The sequence below is a fragment of the Protopterus annectens genome, chromosome 4.part1, assembly GCF_019279795.1.
Source record: "Protopterus annectens isolate FY-2018-M chromosome 4.part1, PAN1.0, whole genome shotgun sequence".
Taxonomy (NCBI): Eukaryota; Metazoa; Chordata; order Ceratodontiformes; family Protopteridae; genus Protopterus; species Protopterus annectens.
In genome coordinates, this window is record NC_056734.1 from 1,008,266,966 (window position 1) to 1,008,286,340 (window position 19,375).

Below are 19,375 nucleotides of genomic sequence, written 5' to 3' on the forward strand. Positions count from 1 at the left end.
ATTACCTTATTATCCATAAAATGTACTTCACCTGTTCCTGCATGAAACATGGCAAATTTGTTTCATGTCTCTTATGAGTCCTCTTCATCAGACAAGCTACTGATCAGATCAGATTCTTCTCTGTATAGCAAACCTTCATCTCTCATTTCTCTGATGCTTTCTGGGGGTCCTCTTGCAATGTATTTCCCTCTGTTCTGCTCTTGTGATGGAGAGGACCCTTCCCTCGATCTGCATACGAATGCTTGATGAGGTCCTCTCTCTCAAGAGTTTTTCTTCAATACCCACTTTCCTTCAACAAGCTTATGGCTTTTTTATGGAACATTATGGGGAAAAGGTGGTTATGCACCTGGATAGAGATGAAATTTTGTACGTGTACGTAACATTGGCAAATACAGATAAACATCATAAGATGAACAGACAGAAGCATAAAAAGGAACAATCAGAAAAAAATGAAAGCATACAACAGCAACACACAGACTTATCAGGAGTTTACGTTCATAACAGTTTTTCACAGACTGAGGTTCCACTTGCTGACAAAGTATTTTTTTCTCTTACTTAAAGCTAACTCAGTAATTAAGAAAAAGTAAGAAAACCAAAGGGCTAGCAGATGTTTCACTTTATGTCACTGTCATTCATTCTGTGACCTGTTTGACTTGTGTGTACATTAATGGTGATGGCTATGTTCGTTACCCTACTACACTGTATAAAACTGAGCAAGTTATCCAATTGTTCTTTAACCATTTTTACTCCAAATTAGGCTACATACTGTAATAACTACACATATACGTGTATGTTTGGGGAGATTAGATTAGCCAGTGAATTGGCATGTAATTGGGAGGGGGAAGGAAATCAAAGAAGCCAAAGAGAATCCACACTCACATAAGGACAACAAGCAAACTTGGTACAGTGAATGGAGCTCAAAACAAGGATATGAGGCAGGAACCATAACCTTAGACTCTGCCCAACATTCCCCTTTAACCTTACCCACAATCCACACTCTTTTTCTCTCTTAGCCAGAGCCACCATGCAACTCCCTCCCTCTAACCTTACCCGATAGTTGCCATGCAATACACTCCCGCTAACCTTACCCAGAGTTACTCTCAATGTACTCATCTGACCCTGACCAAAGTTTCCATGCAATGCACATCCACTGACCCTACAGAGTCATCTTGCAACACACTGCCCCTGACCCTACCCAGTGTCATCATGCAACATAGCTCCCCTGACCCCACCCAGTCACTATGCAACACACTTACTCCGACCCTACCCACAGTCATCTTGCAACACACTTCCTCTGACCATACCCAGTGTTATCACGAAACATACTTCCCAAAACCCTACCAGTCCCCTGCAACAAATTTTCTCTGACCCTACTCACAGTCACCACGCTACTTATTTCCACCTTCCTACTTGATTAAATTCATTACTTTACAGACTACTCATGTACTCCTTTTCCTCCTGTCTTATCTTTAAGGGAGATGTCTACACTTCCTTAAAACTATTACACCTGTTTTACCCCCCCCCCAGAAATACAGGAAATGGGGCCACCACTTCAGTACTACAGTCCATGCGGTGCTCAAAGAAGCAACATGGCCTACATCATTTACTCCAAGAATCTTAAAGCTGTATGTACTGTCAAGATTCTTGCTAAAAACAGGCAATGAAAATGTCTCCAAAATAATAATGGCAATTATGTAATACCAGTGACTACAGTTTACCAGACAATCTAAGAAGGCAGATGCTTCTGTTTTACAGTGTTTGACCAATACTAGTCTAACACTGCACTGTAATATTACAATCTAGTTGGGAAGACTTAAACAGCGTAAAAGTTTAAAGGCAAAACACAAAACTCAAAAATGACAGAACTGCATAATCAATCCTACTCACAGCTACCTGAAAATCATTTGTTGGTAATGGCAATTAACAATGAAACTTGAATCTGACCATTTCTTAATGGAACCTGTACATCAGCTTTTGTGAATACATGGATTAAAACAGAAGACATGAGCTTGAAAATATTCAACATTTTCTACTGTTTGAAGAGATGTGCAATGTCAATGCTGGTCCATGGCAAGGAAATGAGTATCCAAGTCCTCAGTTTCTGCTTGGACTCTGCCATCTCCTTTAAGTGCCAAAGGTGCTACATGTACATGGATTACACAAAGCTTGCACTGTTTAAACGCATGCTTACATAAACAAATACTGCTTAAACAACCCTTTAAAAAGAACCTGAACAGCTGACCTAAGACACTTGTGACTGCGTTCATGTCTCTTTTAGTAGCCTGAAATGTAATGTCCAGTCAGCATAGCTGAGGTAATGGAAGTGGCCATGCCACTTATCTTTAGCACTTTATATACACTCATGGAAGTGCTCTGACGTTCAAGTTTTAAACAGTAACAAAAGCAACAGTAGCTTCAATCCATCAATTTGCATTCACAAAGCTCCTTGTATATCCTCCTCCTCACTCGAGGCATGTCTTCCTGGGAGAAATGGAATGGTTGTCCCAAAGCCAGGCACTTGCAATACTGACAAAACAAAAAGGGAAAAATTACTTGCATGCGTCTGCATGCTCACATTCCTGCAGCAATTCTGAATACTTATAAACCTAGAACAATTCTCAAACTACTTACCTGGAGCACAAAAACCCCACAGTCACTGCTGTTCTTCTGTTGTGGAATGCACTGCATAGGAAATACATGAGACAAATTAAAGCAAGACAACAGACACAAAATACCTGTTAAATTCAGAAGTACTTCTAACATCACATAGTAACTATCTTCTTAACTTTTTATTTACTCAATGACAAATGTTTTAGGTGTTAACAGTAAGTCTCACATAAATGCTGGTGCTGTTATTTAAATATGTAAAGCACCTGCCAACCTTTAGCCTTCAAGCTGCCCATTTTCCCAGATGTACTTCCCTATACCTAAGCACCTTCCTCCCACCATTTCTTCTTCTTCTATTAGCTGAAGGTTTCTGTCTTACAGTTTAACATCTCTAGTTCAACAGATCGAGAACTACCTTTACACAAACTGTCAGGAATAAGTCTGTACCCTAGACTACATTAAGATCAAACAGTAGCAAGCCCCATACAGTGCTAACAGTCAACAGGTCTATCCATGGACTGATCATCACAGGACCTGATGCCTAACATACAGTGAACACAATTAAGGCAGCAAGTGAATAAAGATAAAGGAAGTGATGACCATTACTTAACAGGTTTACTATTGCTACTGGCTGGTTTAACAGTTTTACAATGCTGATGATTTTACTTATAAAATAAGTGTACTTAGCCAACCTGCTGGTACAGAGGCAGGACGTGTGACTGTACTGTCAAGTGAGATGAGATTAACTAGTAACTTGGGCAATACAGGGCCAGCTGGGGTAATGAAGGCTGAGAAGCCAATGCCAGATCTCTCGTCTTTGGGAGGGGGAAAGTTGAGGAAGATATGGGGTTCTGTCACAGCTGGACAACACTCTAGTGGATGTGGCCCAGCGCACACCTTACGATTTCACACAAGGGAGTGGGCTGTGTGTGCACAAAGTGTTATTGCACACTCCATCGTATAGCTATGGCAGTTCATCTCCTAACCCAAGTTTCAATCAAAACTGCTACATGATGTTCTTCTTCCCCAAGTATGGGACAGCCAACAGGAAAGGACTTCAGTCAGTTTCATGGGGGTGAGAGGCAAAAAAAAAAAAAAAAAAAAAACAAAAAAAATTTCATGGTTGCGCGCACACATGTCTGGTAAGTTGCAATACACATATGGGTCCCTCATGAAAGATCGAATGTTCAAAAGAAGGACTGTTAAAACATCAAGCGAGGATAACCGAAAACCTTGAAGCTCGAACAGTAAGCCAAATGCATACAATCAGTTTTGCCAAAAAAAAAAAAGGGGGGGGGTAAGCCCACTGTACCCCAACCACACCTCCTACTAATTATACATGCCAACTCAGAGATCGCACTACATTGGCAATTCCCAATCATCAATGTACCACAATCACAAACATTAATGGCCTACATTGTTTCAGTTTCTGGGTTTTTGAGTATCTGGACTTGATGCCTGTTTTGAGCATTTTATCTTTCATTAGGTACCTATATATTTTCCACACAAACAAGGTGATAAACTGTCTCAGTTGGGTTGTGCATTTGAAGGGGTTAAATCAGAAAAGTTAGCTAACTTTATTAACTTCATGGAAAAGGATGCATCATTGCAAATATACCACCCATTAAAACTAAATGTGTATGAAATGAAAGTTTTTTTTTTAACACCACGCTGGTCACTAAAATCCATCCCAGAACCAAAACTAATCTATCAAAATTCAAAACCTTTCCAATAAATCGTTAACAGTCACATAAACTTCATTAAAACTAGAGTTTAATGACTCTGTATCACAGAAAAGATAGAATAAATGAATGCAACTCCTCCATGGATAATGTAACAACCTCACATCCTACCTTATAAAGTACAGTTTTGTACCTACCATAATGTAGATGTTCGAGTGCTAATCAGCTGCAGTTATAACAGATGGGTTCACCTGCCGTCAGGCGGGTCCTCGGTCGGCCGAATTCCAAAGTCTAGGTCCGGCGTCGGTTGTCGTCGCTTCTTCCCTGACATCAGTGCGACAGGGGTATAAAAGAACCAGCCAACGCCATTTTCTTCAGTTTTTCTTGCCCCAGATGTCAGGTGCCCCCAGAAAGAAGGCAATACATAAATTTGTGTAATAAAGCAATGCCATATAATCAAAATACAGTAGTTGCAAGCAAATACACCATAAATGAATACCCAAATCAGGTTGTATGAGGAGGTGTTAGCCAAAAGGCCTGTCCCAAGAGGGGAAGGAGGGAGGGAAACCTGGACTGCAGCTGTATTAGCACTCGAACATCTACATTTATGGTAGGTACAAAACTGTACTATGTTCATCGTGCATACAGCTGCAGTCATAACAGATGGGTAGAATCCCAAAGCTAAGAAAGGGGTGGTAGGCACTAGGTGGAACTAGGAGGAGCCAGGATGCCCTGCAAGACTGCAGTGGCAAAGCCTGCTCTAGTTTTGGAGTATAATGGTAGGTGGTAGTGCTTGGAGAAGGTATGCACAGAACTCCAAGTGGCTGCTTCCAAAATATCTTTGGTAGGAACTCCTCTGAGGAAAGCTGCAGAGGTAGCTGTGGCCCTTGTGGAGTGAGATCTGATGCCTGCAGGTACAGTTTTACCATGAAAAGAGTAACAAAAGCGTATGCAGTGGGCTATCCATTTTGAAACTGTCTGTTTGGAAATTGGCTTCCCTTGAGCTCCTATAGCATAGGACACAAAGAGCTGTTCTGATTTTCTGAAAGGCTTTGTTCTGTCCAAATAATAAAGCAACTGTCTGTGGATGTCCAAGGAATGTAGTAGTCTCTCCCCTTTGTTTTGAGGATTAGGGTAAAAGGTAGGTAAGTGAATAGCCTGATTCAAAGCTACCCTGGATACCACCTTTGGCATAAAGGACGGGTTGGTTCATAAGGAAACTCTGTCCCGATGGAAGATGATAAAAGGCTGCACAGCCATGAGGGCTTGTACTTCCGATACCCTACAAGCTGAGGTGATAGCCAGAAGGAAAGCTGTTTTCCAGGACAAATATTGCAAATCTGTTGAGGCAGCTGGATCAAAAGGAGGCAAGGTCAGCTTTTCTAGAATGAAATTGAGGTCCCAAGCAGGTATTGGTTGTTTCCTTGGGTGTTTTATATTCTTAGCCCCTCTGAGGAACTGTCTTAAGAGGGGGTGAGAGAATAAAGGTGGATCAGTGTTGTATTCTGCAGAAATGGCTGAGGCATGGATTTTGATGGAGGAGAATGAAAGTCCACTGCTTAGCAGCTCAGCTAGATACTGTAATATTTGAGGTAAATTCAGTTTTCCAGGATTCTGGCCCTTTTTCTCATTCCAGGCACAAAACCGTTTCCATTTTGCGGAGTAAGCTTTTCTAGTAGACGGGCTTCTGGCCTCCAAAATGACATCCTGCACCTCCTTGGAGAGCAGGGTCTGTTGTGATGTTAAGGAATCTTCCATGCGGCCAGAATGAGTGTTTTCAGCTGACTGTGAAGAGTTTTGAAGCTGTGCTGAGTCACAAGAAGAGGCATTAGAGGTAGGGTCCATGGAGGGGAATGCGTCAGGCTCCTCAGGAGTGGGTACCAGTGCTGTCTTGGCCAGTCTGGAGCAATGAGAATCATCTTTGGTCTGTCTGCTCTGGTTTTTAATAGAACTTTGGGCAGCAGAGGAAGAGGTGGAAAGGCATAAACTGTCATAGTTGTCCAACTGAAAGAGAGAGCGTCCACTCTCCAGGCCTTTGGATGAAAAGTCCTTGAGCAGAATTTTGTCAATTGGTGATTTTTGTGGGAGGCAAAGAGATCTAAGTCTGGCCTTCCCCATGCTTGAATTATCTCTGTAAAAACTTGAGGATGCAATTTCCATTTGTGTGGATCTGTCATATTTCTGCTTAGGTTGTCTGCCAGCGTGTTTTCCTTGCCTGGCAAGTACTGTGCTTGAAGTTCGATTTGTAATTCCAGAGCCATGTTCCAAAGTGACATGGCCAGCCTGCATAGGGGGTATGAATGGGTTCCTCCCTGTTTGTTTATGTACCACATTACTGTGGTGTTGTCTGTCCTTATCAATAGTTGACCTGGATGCAGAAGGTCTTTGAAAGCTATAATAGCATTTATTACTGCTAGCATTTCTTTTTGATTGATGTGTAGGTGCTTTTCTTTTTGGGACCATTTGCCCTGAATGCACCGATTTGTCATGTGTGCCCCCCATGCGTAGTCCGAGGCGTCTGTTGTGATGACTTGATTTGCTTGAGGTTTGCAGAATGGGAGACCTGTGTTTGTTTGGCATGCTTGGGCCCACCACAGAAATTCCTTTTGAAGACATGGAATTAGTGGTATTATTGTTTCCAAACTGTGGCTGTGTTGAGACCATAGGTTTTTCAGGTACCACTGAAGTTTCCTCATATGCAGCTTTGCACATGGGATTAGTAGGATGCAAGATGCCATGAATCCCAGAGCCTGCAGGATTTTCCTTGCAGTCAGCCTGGTGAAGTTTGCTAGTGTTCTGAAGTATTGAGTTAGTTGCCCCTGCTTCTCTGGCGTGAGGTAGGCCATCTGGGTGTTTGTGTCCAAGTTGGCACCCAGAAAAATTATTTTCTGAGAGGGTATTAGCCTTGATTTATTTTTGTTGACTGTGTATCCCACAGAATTCAACAACATTATTACAAAAGCCAGATGTTTCAGAAGTATATGCTTGCTGTCCGCTTGGATCAGGCAGTTGTGCAAATATGGGTATATTTGTATCCCTTGAAGTCTGCAGTAGGCAATTACTGATGCCAGGCATTTCGTGAATACTCTGGGCGCAGTAGATAAGCCAAAGGGCAATGCAGAGAACTGATAATGGGTTGAACCTGCAAGAAATCTGAGGTATCTTCTGCAATTTTGTCTGATTGGGACATGCAGGTATGCCTCCTTGAGGTCCAATGTTACCAGCCAAGACTCCTTGCCCAGCATGGGAAGAAGCTGCTGTAATGTGAGCATCTTGAATTTTGGTATGAGTAAAAATGTGTTTAGGATGGATAGGTCCAAAATAGGTCTCCAATCTTTTCCCTTCCTTGGTACCAGGAATAGTCTGGAATAAAAAAGTACAGTTTTGTACCTACCATAAATGTAGATGTCCGAACAGGATAGCATCTGCAGTCCTAACAAATGGGTTGTCCTGTCGTCAGGCAGCCCTTCGGTCGGCCGGATTCCAAAGTCTGGGTCTGGCCTTGGCTGGTGTCGCACTTCACCCGACGTCATCTCTGCTGGTCTTCGGGTATAAAGGCATCAGCCGACGCCATTTTCCTCAGTGTTTCTTGCCCCAGATGCCAGTTGCCCTCTTGGAAAACTAAATTTTGGGTAAATGCCAATGTTTCCAAAAATAGTAGGCAAACACAAAAGGTAAGCATGTATGTACATATATACAAACAAATACACCATAAGAGATCCCCCCCCAGCTAGCTATTAGGAGGGTAAATACCCTAGGAGTACCACAGAGGGAAGGAGGGTGGGTAATCCTGACTGCAGATGCTATCCTGTTCGACATCTACATTTATGGTAGGTACAAAACTGTACTATGTCCTTCAAGGATGCATCTGCAGTCCTAACAAATGGGTAGAATACCATAGCCAAACTAGGGAGGAGGAAGAAGAATTATGGTGTAGTTAGGATCCCTTGCAATACAGCAGTGGCAAACCCTGCTCGGGATCTAGAGTATAGAGGTAAGTTGTAATGCTTGGCAAATGTATGCACGGAGGTCCAAGTAGCCGCCTCAATAATGTCCTTGGTAGCCACTCGTAAGAAAGCTGTGGTAGTGGCTGTAGCCCTTGTAGAGTGAGGTCTTATGTTCTGTGGAATTTGCTTTCCATGGTAGGAGTAACAGAATCTTATGCAATTTCCTATCCACTTGGAGATTGTCTGTTTGGAAATTGCTTTTCCTTCCCTTCCTGTTGCATAAGCTACTAGAAGCTGGTCAGTTTTTCTATTGCCCTTGGTTCTGTCCAGGTAGTAGCGCAACTGTCTATGTACATCCAAGGTATGCAGCAGTCTTTCCCCCCCTGTTCTGTGGATTGGGAAAGAAGGTAGGTAGGTGGATTGCCTGGTTTAGAGACACTCTGGATACCACCTTAGGCATAAATGTAGGATTAGTTCTCATGGACACTCTATCTTGATGGAAGATTAGGAAGGGTTGTACTGCCATTAAGGCATGTAGTTCCGAAACCCTTCTTGCTGAAGTAATTGCCAGTAGGAAAGCAGTTTTCCAGGATAGGTGTTGAAGATCTGCTGTTGCTGCTGGTTCAAATGGAGGGAGTGTCAATTTCTCTAGCACAAAGTTCAAGTCCCATGCTGGTAATGGTGGTTTCCTAGGAGGTTTTACATTCTTGATTCCTCTGAGGAACTGCCTGAGTAGAGGATGTGAGAAGACAGGGGGATCGAAGCTGTATTCTGCAGAAATAGCTGATGCATGTATTTTGATGGAGGAATAGGACAGGCCTGCATGGAGAAGCTCTGCCAAGTACTCCAGGATGTTAGCAATATCTATCTTTGACACATCTTTTCCTCTTTCAGTACTCCAAATGACAAACCTTTTCCATTTTCCTGCATAGTTCCTTCTTGTTGAAGGTCTGCGGGCCTCAAGGATAATGTCTTTAACCCTTTGGGATAAATCTGGGTTAGTTGCTGTTATGTAATGTTCCAGGCAGTCAGTTGCAGAGTTTTTAGGTTTGGATGCATGATGTTGTAGTCGTTCTGAGTTAACATCAAAGGTATCAGGGGTAGTGTCCACGTTCTTCCCAGAGACATGCTCCTCAGCAATGGATACCAGTGTTGTCTTGGCCAATTTGGAGCTATCAGAATTATCCTTGGACGTTCCTCTTTGATTTTCAGTAGTACCTTGTGTATCAAAGGAAGAGGTGGAAATGCATATGCTGTCAGGCCTTTCCAACTGAAGGATAGAGAGTCCACCTTCCAAGCAAGTGGGTGGTATGTCCTTGTGCAGAATTTCTTGAGCTGGTGATTGAGTGGGGATGCGAATAGGTCTATTTGTGGCATTCCCCATTTCTTTGTGATGGCCTTGAAGATGTCCGGGTGTAGCATCCATTCGTGAGCATCCGAGGTAGTTCTGCTTAGCATGTCTGCTAGGATGTTTTCTTTTCCGGTACAAATATTGCCTGTAACTGGATGTTGTAGCTCAGAGCCATATTCCATAGGTCCAGAGTCATTCGGCATAGGGGTATGAATGAGTGCCTCCCTGTTTGTTGATGTACCACATGACTGTGGTGTTGTCTGTCCTTATCATTAAATGGCCTTCTTTGAGGAATGGTCTGAAATTCTGGATTGCTAGTTTTACTGCCAGCATTTCTTTTTGATTTATGTGCAGGTGCAGCTGGTCTGGACTCCATAATCCTTGTATGCATTTGTCCAGCATGTGTGCCCCCCAACCTAGGTCTGAGGCGTCCGTTGTGATGGTTTGGCTTGCTTGCAATTTGTGGAAGGGCAAGCCTGGGTTTGACTGGCATGCTTGAGCCCACCATAGGAACTCTTGTTTCAGGCATGGGATTAGTGGTATTTCGGTTTCTAAGCTGTGCCTGTGTTGAGACCATAAATTCTTTAGGTACCACTGTAGCTTTCTCATATGCAGTCTGGCATGGGGGACCAGGATTATGCATGATGCCATGAACCCCAAGGCCTGCAGTACTTTCCTTGCTGTTGGTTTGTTCTGCTTTGTTAATGCCAAGAAGTAAAGAGGGAGTTGTTCTTGTTTTTCTGCAGTTAGGAATGCCATCTGTTTTACTGTGTCCAATTCTGCACCCAAGAATGTTCTTGTTTGGGATGGTATCAGTCTTGACTTTTTTAAATTGACTGTGTATCCCAGGGCTTGTAGTAAGCAAATGACTCTTTGTAAGTCTTTTGTCAGCTTGCTTTTGTTGTCCGCTTGTATCAGGCAGTCGTCCAGGTATGGATAAATTTGGATTCCCTGTAGCCTGCAATGAGCGATTACTGATGCCAGGCATTTTGTGAATACTCTGGCAGTAGATAAGCCAAAGGGCAATGCTGAGAATTGATAATGCTCTGATCCTGCAAGAAATCTGAGGTATCTTCTGCAATTTGGTCGTATGGGGACGTGCAGGTATGCCTCCTTGAGATCTAGAGTTACCAGCCAACACTCCTTGCCCAGCATGGGAAGAAGTTGCTGTAGGGTCAGCATTTTGAATTTTGGAACAATGATGAATGTGTTTAAGGCAGACAGGTCGAGAATAGGTCTCCAACTTTTCTCTTTTCTTGGTACTAGGAAGAGTCTGGAGTAGAATCCTTTGCCCTGTTCTGTAGGTGGTACCCTTTCCACAGCTCTCATCTTTGTTAATTGAGCTATCTGTTTTAGAGCTTCTGTTTTTTGATTTGGAGGTAGGTTTGGCATTCCTCTTTTTACTGGTAAGGTGTGGAAATGAAACCTGTAGCCTTGGTCTATAGTTTGCAAAATCCACTTGTCTCTTGTGATATAGTGCCAATTTTTTGTAAATAAGGCTAACTTTCCGCCTAAGGGTGCTGCTATTTGTTCCCTGGTAGGCGGTGTCAGAGCCAAGTCACTGTGATTGTCCTGTTGCAGTGGCAGTGGTTGTGTCTGTGCCTCGTTGGTTATTGCCTTGCCACTGGCGTCCTCTGTAGGCACCTCCTCTGGATTGATTTCTGCCTCTGGAACGTCTATTCCTGCCTCTCTGAGGTTTAGAGGAGTCTGGAAAGGACCAATTTTTGAAGGCCAGTTCCTGCTAAACCTTGGGGCTGAACCTGTAAGAAATCTTTAACTGTTTGTACAGATTTTGCCTTCTCTTCCATTTTCTTCATTACTTGCTGGGCAGGAGAACCAAATAGACTGACCTTATCCATAGGAGCATCTAATAGCTTTGCTTTAACATGATCCGCAAGACCTGTTCTTTCAACCATGCATGCCTTCTTATAACTGTGCCAGTCATGGCTGATCTAAATGAAGCCTCCAGTGCATCATAGCCACATTTTAAAGAATGGTTACTAACCTGCTGAATGTTATTCACCATTTCTAAAACATATTTCTTATCTAAGGAATCATCAGAGGACAGTTTCTTAGTTAACTGATCAAGCATGAACTCTTGGTATTGGATCATATGAAACTGACAGTTCAAAGCTCTAGCTGAGAGAGTAGCAGAGGTGTAAACTTTTTAGCCCATCTCTCTAAGGACCCGGATTCCCTTTCAGAAGGGAGAGGGTTTTTTGCTGAGGTCGAAGCTACTGCCTTAGGCCCCTGGGAGATAGTCTCAGGATCTGCAAGGGGAGCCTTGTATAGGTGGTGATGAGTGTCTGGGACCCTGTAAAACCTATCGGGCTTGGCAGGGGCTGGAGGTAAAGTATCAGGAGCAGTGCAAACATCATTAAATGCATCATCCACAACAGGAAGAACTGGAGGTATAGCTAAGGGCCTATGTTGCGGTAAATGTAGAAAAGTCCTAAGCCTTTTTCTTGAATCAGAGAAATCTTGTCCCTGCCATTGGAATTGCTCTCTCATGGCATGTAAGGTTTCCCCATATGAAAATTCCTCTGGTGGAGAGGCAGAAGGGATAGATTCTTCAGCATCGGAATCTTCATAAGTAGAAAAAGGAGCCTCTGGATGGTCTGTATTATCTGAAACATCAGAAGAATCATCTGAGGACACTGGCTCAGGGGGCTCTGCTCTAGGTCTCTTTTCTGGAGGTTGAGAGGCCCTGTCTGGGTGAGATTGGGATCCCCTAATTAAAGAGATGAGATCCTCTGCCAGAGTAAGCATTTGAGAACTGGAACTGGGCCTGTGTGAGGGGGGCTTAACAGGCACAGATTTAGCAGATTTGGCTGCTTTAGCCCTGGCAAAGGCCTTAATAGACATGGCTGCAGGAGGCCTAGCAGCACCACGTGCTGGGGTAGAGACATCCAAAGGGATGGTGTCCGATAATTCTAGAGGAACCACATTAATAGGCAAAACTTCAGAGGCCGATTCAACTAGGGTAGCAGGAGCCTCGGTAGTAGTCATGGATTCGGCTGAAGATTGACCCGTTTGCTCGGTTTCGCCGAAACCGAGACACTCATGATTTGCTTAACCGTGGTTTCGGCCGAAACCGCGGACCGCGAGTGTCGGTCTTTTCTTTGCGTTCTTAACAATTTGAGAAGTCGGAGGATCCGACGGCATAATGTACGCAAAATCTGAGCCGAAAAACTGTTCAGCAAACTCCGACCGGCGCCTAAGCGTTCCGGTTGAAGGAAGCACAGGCTAAACAGGCTGCTACGTCGTTGTCTGGGCCTAAACAAGGTAAGCAGTAAGAGTGGAAATCTTTATGAGGTATTTGTTTCCCACAAGTTAAACAGTTATTCACTTTTTCTGACATCGGCTGAGGCAAGAAAGAGTCCCCAACGGGTACTTAGCTTTTAGAAGTCTTCAAGTAGTATTCGGTAGTAGTAATCTCTGGATCTGACCGACCGGCACTTGCGAACAGCTTCTGCTTCGGGCCACGCGCAAGAAAGACTGGGGAAAATGGCGTCGGCTGATGCCTTTATACCCGAAGACCAGCAGAGATGACGTCGGGTGAAGTGCGACACCAGCCGAGGCCAGACCCAGACTTTGGAATCCGGCCGACAGAAGGGCTGCTTGACGACAGGACAACCCATTTGTTAGGACTGCAGATGCATCCTTGAAGGACATCCTTGACCTTGTTCGTGAGTAGGTACCTCTTGAATAGCTTTCATGTCCATTGAGATCTGAAATTTGTCTTTGTTCCTCTGCCCTTTGATTGTGTGGCAGGTTTGGCATGCCTCTCATTTTTGGAAGGGTGTGAAAATGGAATCTGTAGCCTCTGTTTATAATGTCCAGGATCCATTTGTCTTTTATGACAATATAACAATTTTTTGAAAATAATGCCAGTTTTCCGCCTAAGGGTGCTGCCATTTGAGCCTTGCTTGGCATGCAAAGGGGAAAGTCATTGGGCTTGCTTTCTGAATGGCTGCGAACTATCCTCACCACCTCTTTGTGTAGGAGCTTGCCATTGTCTGCCTCTAAACGATCCTTGAGATTGCCCTCTGCCCCTCGTGTGCCTGTATCTACCTCTTTGGGGTCTGTCCGTGGCTGGAAAGGACCAATTTTTGGAAGGCCAATTTCTACTGAAACGTGGAGGTTGTACCTGTAGAAAATCTTTCACTGTTTGCATTGATTTAGCCTTTTCCTCCATTTTCTTTAATACCTCCTCAGCTTTAACACCAAATAATACATCCTTTTGTAGAGGGGCATCTAGTAATTTAGCTTTGACATGATCTGGTAAGGTTTCCTCCTTGAGCCCGGCATGTCTACGTATGACTGATCCTGTAACAGCAGCTCTACATGAGGCCTCTAGAGCATCAAAACCACATTGCAAGGTATGTTTACCCACTTGTTCTGCACTATGCATGAAATCCTGCAACTCCTTCAAGTCTGGTTGTTCAGGTTGTGACATTTTACTTCTCAACTGTGATAACAGAAACTGTTGGTACTTTAGCATAAGGAACTGGCAGTTTAATGCCCTCATGGTTAAGGTGGCCGAGGTGTATACCTTTTTTCCCCACCTTTCTAAGGATCTGGAATCTCTCTCGGAAGGTAATGGATTTTTAGCAGTGGAGGCCTTAATTCCCTTGGGGCCCTGTGAGAGAGTTTCTGGGTCAGCCGCATGGCTTTTGTATAAAAATTGGTGTGAGTCAGGAACCCGGTAGTACCTGTCAAGCTTGACTGGGGCTGGAGGTAAGGAATCCGGGTTAAGGCAGGCCTCCGACTACACATCATCTAGTATGTCTAAGACAGGAGGTATAGCCAGAGGCCTGTGCTGAGGTAGCAAGAGAAAATCCCTAAGCCTTTTCTTAGAATCTGAGTACTCTTGGCCTTCCCAGTGGAAGTGTTCCCTTAAGGTATGCAAGGTTTCCCCAAATGAGTAATCCTCTGGGGGGGAGACAGAGGGAATGGACTCCTCTGTATCAGAAACTTCAAAAGGGGAGTAAGAATGTTCCTGTTCAGAGTGCTCTGAAATAATGGAGGCCTGGTCAGAGGAGGGGGATTCTTCCTCCACTCTGGGCCTTTTGTCCGGGGGGGGGGGGGTTTGAGAACCCCTGATAAGAGTAATTAAATCCTCAGCCATTTTAAGCATCTGTTTTTTAGGCATGGGGCCTGGAGAAGGGCCCTGTGTAGCTTGTCTCTTAGAATGCATGGCTGCTTTAGACTTAGTGAAAGCCTTGATAGAAAAAGAAGTGGAAGGTCTGAAGACACCTTGAGAGGAGGCAGACCTGTCTACATTTTGTGATTCACCACCAAGAGTGGCTTCGGTATCTGTAGTCGGGGTGTGGGCCGAGGAGCCTGTGCCCGGGACACCGCCAAGGAAGTGTCGTCGGTAGGCAGGGGCTGCGTAGGCGCCTCACTGAGAACCGGAACACCTGTAGTCGACTTTGGCGTGGTGTCGGTAGAGGCCGCGGACCTCGTGTGTCGGTCCTTATCTTTGCGGTTTTTAGACAAAACTGGAGTCGGAGTATCCGATGACATAATATAGTAAAATTTTTTGCCAAAATAGTGCCGGGCGAACTCCGCCGGACGCTTAATGGTGCGTTTGTTGAATGTAGCACAAAAACGACAGACCGAGACATCGTGGTCTGGGCCTAAGCAAGGAATGCAGAGGGAATGAAAATCCTTATGCGGTATTTGCTTCCCACATGAAATACAATTATTAACTTTGTCTGACATCGGTCTGAGGCAAGAAAAGTTTCCCCAACGGGGTACTTAGCTTTCAAGAAGACTTTGGTTGCAAAATTTTCGTAATTTCAGGAGCTGGCCGACCGGCACTTGCGAACTGCTTCTGCTTCGGGCACCGCGCTGCAAGAAAGACTGAAGAAAATGGCGTCGGCTGGTTCTTTTATACCCCTGTTGCACTGGCGTCAGGGAAGAAGCGACAACAACCGACGCCGGACCTAGACTTTGGAATTCGGCCGACCGAGGACCCGCCTGACGGCAGGAGAACCCATCTGTTATGACTGCAGCTGTATGCACGATGAACATCAGTGAAATTTCCAGTTTTAATAACACTGAATTATCCACACTGCTAATGGTCAACCAAAACAAGGTCATTGCCATGTACACTTCCCCTAAAAAACAAAACAATCTACTTACCTCTGAGAACTTCTTATCTTAGGCATCTACTCATAAGACCGTCATTCTTGGCGATGCTAACATCAACTGGTCTATTTTCCAATCTAGGTAACAGCCTACAAAATCTTTTTGGCTTTAACCAGCTTACATCTGCCTCCACCAGATTTAACAAAAACAACATCCTGGATTGGATACTAAACTCTCTCTCAAACTACCTTACACACACTCCCCAACTCACTGAATGACCACTATCCTACATATACCACCTGATATGGCACTAAAAACCACCAACACAATTAAATATTAAAAATGTCAACAGAACCATCTTTACTGGCACATTAAAACAATGTTCCAAGGACACAGCTAAAGTTCCTATTACTAGAAGAAGCAACTGAAAGTTTTACCCATAATTTCCTGTCTATTCAAATAAAGAGGCACTCATTAGAAGGAAATAAGTCAATACAATCTCAGCTCCAGGAGATAACTTTAGGAACTAAGCAGCAAACAATTTGAGAGAGAAACAGAGCTAGAGAGAGACAAAGCATGGAAAATCTGGCACAATAATAAAAGTACAACAGATTTCCAAACTAATGATTCCTAAGGAATCTTTCCAAGCCCCAAATACACTCGGATCAAAGAAAATACAATCTTAATCTGCTGGAAATACAGCTCAATAACCCTCAAAATTCTGGTCTTCCAGTAATAGTCTCATCAAACCTGACAAGAATCTGACAAAACCATAGCAAAGAAGACAATCCAGCACTTCAACAATGGTGCCAAAACACTAACCATCCTATCCAAGCTCATCCTACACACCATCCACCAATAAAGTACAATTGCAGAAAAACATACCATTAACAGTAGATGTCCTACTGATCATTGTTGCAGTATTCTAAACTGATGGGTTTTCACCACTGACATCCAGACGGGTCACCAAAGCCTAAACCTTACCAGCAGCATACATTTAACACACGATCTCAGCTCGCAAACATGGGGGAACAAAAGTGGATGTATGAGCATAAAGCCGCAGACCACCTCCAAGCTAGAAGCCAAAAGACCTCTGACAAGGAAGTACTCGGCTCGGAGAGGCATAACAAGAGAAGAGGAGTCCCCTTGGTTCTAAGAAACAAATTTGCAAGAAAAGGGAAAAGGTGGGTGGGAAGGAATACTGTAACAGTGATCAATAGGACATCTGCTGTCATGCTAAGTTCTTACACAACTGTACTATGCGATGACTGAAATCACTGTTGCAATATTCCAGACAAACATGTGATTTATAAAAATTAAGGGAATCAAGGGACAATGGATGACAATGTTGAGAACTGTCCAAGGCCAGAAAGGATTGACTTAGTGATCGCTCCTCGACCTGGAAAAGGCATAAGTTCTGTAGTGTTTAGTGATAGCGTGCACAGAAGACCACGTAGCAGCTTCCAGGATGGTTCTGGAGTCTACCCCTTTGTAGAAAGCCCCAGAAAGGACTACTGCAATAAATCAGTGAGCATTTGCCATGGTACAAGTTAACAAAAAGAAACGTACTTAGAAACCCAGCTTGCAATGGTTTGTTTAGACACTGGCTGGCCCAGGTAAAAGGCCCGTAAGAGAGACAAACAGGTGGTCTGACTTACGAATAGACAGTCTTGTCCAGACATAATTTTAGTTGTCTGTGTACATTTAGGGAATGAAGAAGTCTTTCAACCTTGCTCCGTGGACTGGGTAAGAAAGTAAACAGATGGCCTGTTTCATGGACATTTCATTTACCAGTTTTGGCATGAAAGAGGGATTGACCCCTCAGGGACACTATCTTTATGGAAAATAAGATATAGAGGAACAGCTATGAGTGTCTGCAGTTCTGAAACTATCCTAGCAGAGGTAAGACAGCAACATAATGGCTTTCCAGGTGCAAAATTGGAAAGTAGAGAAAATGACTGGTTTAAAAGGGAGGCACAGTGAGCTTTTCCAACACAAAGATGAGGTCTAAGAAGGGAGGAAATGGTCTGCTCAAAGGGTTTAAGTACAGAACCCCTTTTAAAAACTGTTTGACCTCAAGCATGGACATAATGGATGGGATGAGGGGAAGGCAGGCCAAAATGGCTGAAAGGTGGGGTTTAATGGATGAAAAAGTCAGAGCTTTTCATGAGCTCATACAAATAGAATAACAAAGAGTGGCCTTTGATTTTACAGGGTTCTTGTTTCCTTGACACTATATTGAACATGTTCTCTATTTGGCTATGTTGGATTTTCAAGTTGCGGGTCTCCTTGCCTTCTGGAGAAGCCAGAGCATGTCCTCAGAAAACTGATTTCTGGAAGGGGATCAGAATCCCATCATCCATACATTTAGATTGAGGGATATTAGGTTGGGATGAAGCAATAAGCCCTTCTGCTGTGAGATCAGGTCCACTATGTGGGACAGCTTGTGGTGATTGCCTGAGTGCCCCTGGCTAAATGACAGAGATGGGAAAACCAATGCTGCCTTGGTCAAAAGGCAGTCAACAGTACAATTTTTGTTTTTTCTTTTTGATCTTTAGTAGAACTTTTGGTAGCAGAAGAAGTGGAGAGAAGGCATAAAGATATTTCCCTGTTCAATGGAAGGAAAATGCATCTATCCTCCAAGACTACAGGCAAGGAGTCCTGGTGCAAAACAGAGCTCTTTGTTGTTCTATGAGGCAAATAAACCCATCTGTGGTGTTCTCCACTTGTGGACCATGTCTAGGAAGACCACAGTGTTAAGTATCCATTAGTGTGGAACATCTAGGGTTCTGCTGAGGGAGTCTGCCAGTGTGTTCTCCTGGGATGGGATATATACTGCTTGGATTGGCATGCCTTCCTTGGTGGCTAGGTCCAGAGTGATCTGAAATGACCTTCATAATTGGTATGAGCTGGTTCCTTCTGGCTTATGTACCATGACTGTTGTGTTGTCTTACTACTCAGAGGTTCTGCTTTCCAGAGGTGGGCGAAGACCTGGAGGGTTTGAATGAGGGCCTTCATCTATTTCAGGCTGCTGTGCTCTTTACTGAGGTTGGACTGCAAACAACACTGTACCTTGCACACTCCCATCCATACCCCCCCAAGCCTCATCTGAAGCATCTGTGTACAGCTCTTGTGTTGAAGTATGTGATCTGAAAGGCAGGCCTGGATTGAGAGTCAACTGTGTTACCCACCACATGGATTTCATTCAGACAAAGCATGAGAGGGATGTATGTGTCCGAGGGTGAAAGTGTTGGGGCAATGCATTTTTTCAGGTACCACTGAATTTTCCTCATATGCATTCAGGCCATCAGAAGCACTGGTGTGGTTGGCTGCTGCCATTAATCCTAGCTCTCTGAGAATCAACCCTAGCTGAGCAAACTTGGAGACCAGTTAGAGACTGGAAGTATTGAGGTTCTGCAATTTTTCCTGGGTCAAGAAGGCCTGCATATATAGTTTGTATTTAGTCTGCAACCCAAGAAAACTAGGTCCTGAGTAGGTTGAAGGGAAGATTTTCTGAAACTGACAATGAATCCCAGTTGTTGGAAGAAGGTGAGTGAACTTGAGATGCTGCCGTAAGGGGATATGCAGGCAAGCATCCTTTAAATACAGAGATACTAGAAAGACCCGTGCAATGATAAAGGGGAGAAGAATCTGAAGAGACATTGTTTTGAAAGTGGGTTCCTTGAGGAAGG

General features: G+C 43.9%; 1 protein-coding gene across 1 annotated transcript in view; it reads right to left on the reverse strand.

Moving 5' to 3' along the window:
* Positions 1-473: 473 nt before the first annotated feature.
* SENP5 (SUMO specific peptidase 5) overlaps positions 474-19,375 on the reverse strand; it is a 1,029,054-nt gene continuing 1,010,152 nt past the window's right edge. The window contains exons 10-11 of the mRNA XM_044070892.1: positions 2,632-2,682; positions 474-2,526 (exon numbers count right to left, since the gene is read on the reverse strand). Of these exons, the coding sequence (XP_043926827.1) occupies positions 2,416-2,526; positions 2,632-2,682 (162 nt within the window). The 3' untranslated portion in view covers positions 474-2,415. The remainder of the gene's footprint in view (positions 2,527-2,631; positions 2,683-19,375) is intronic.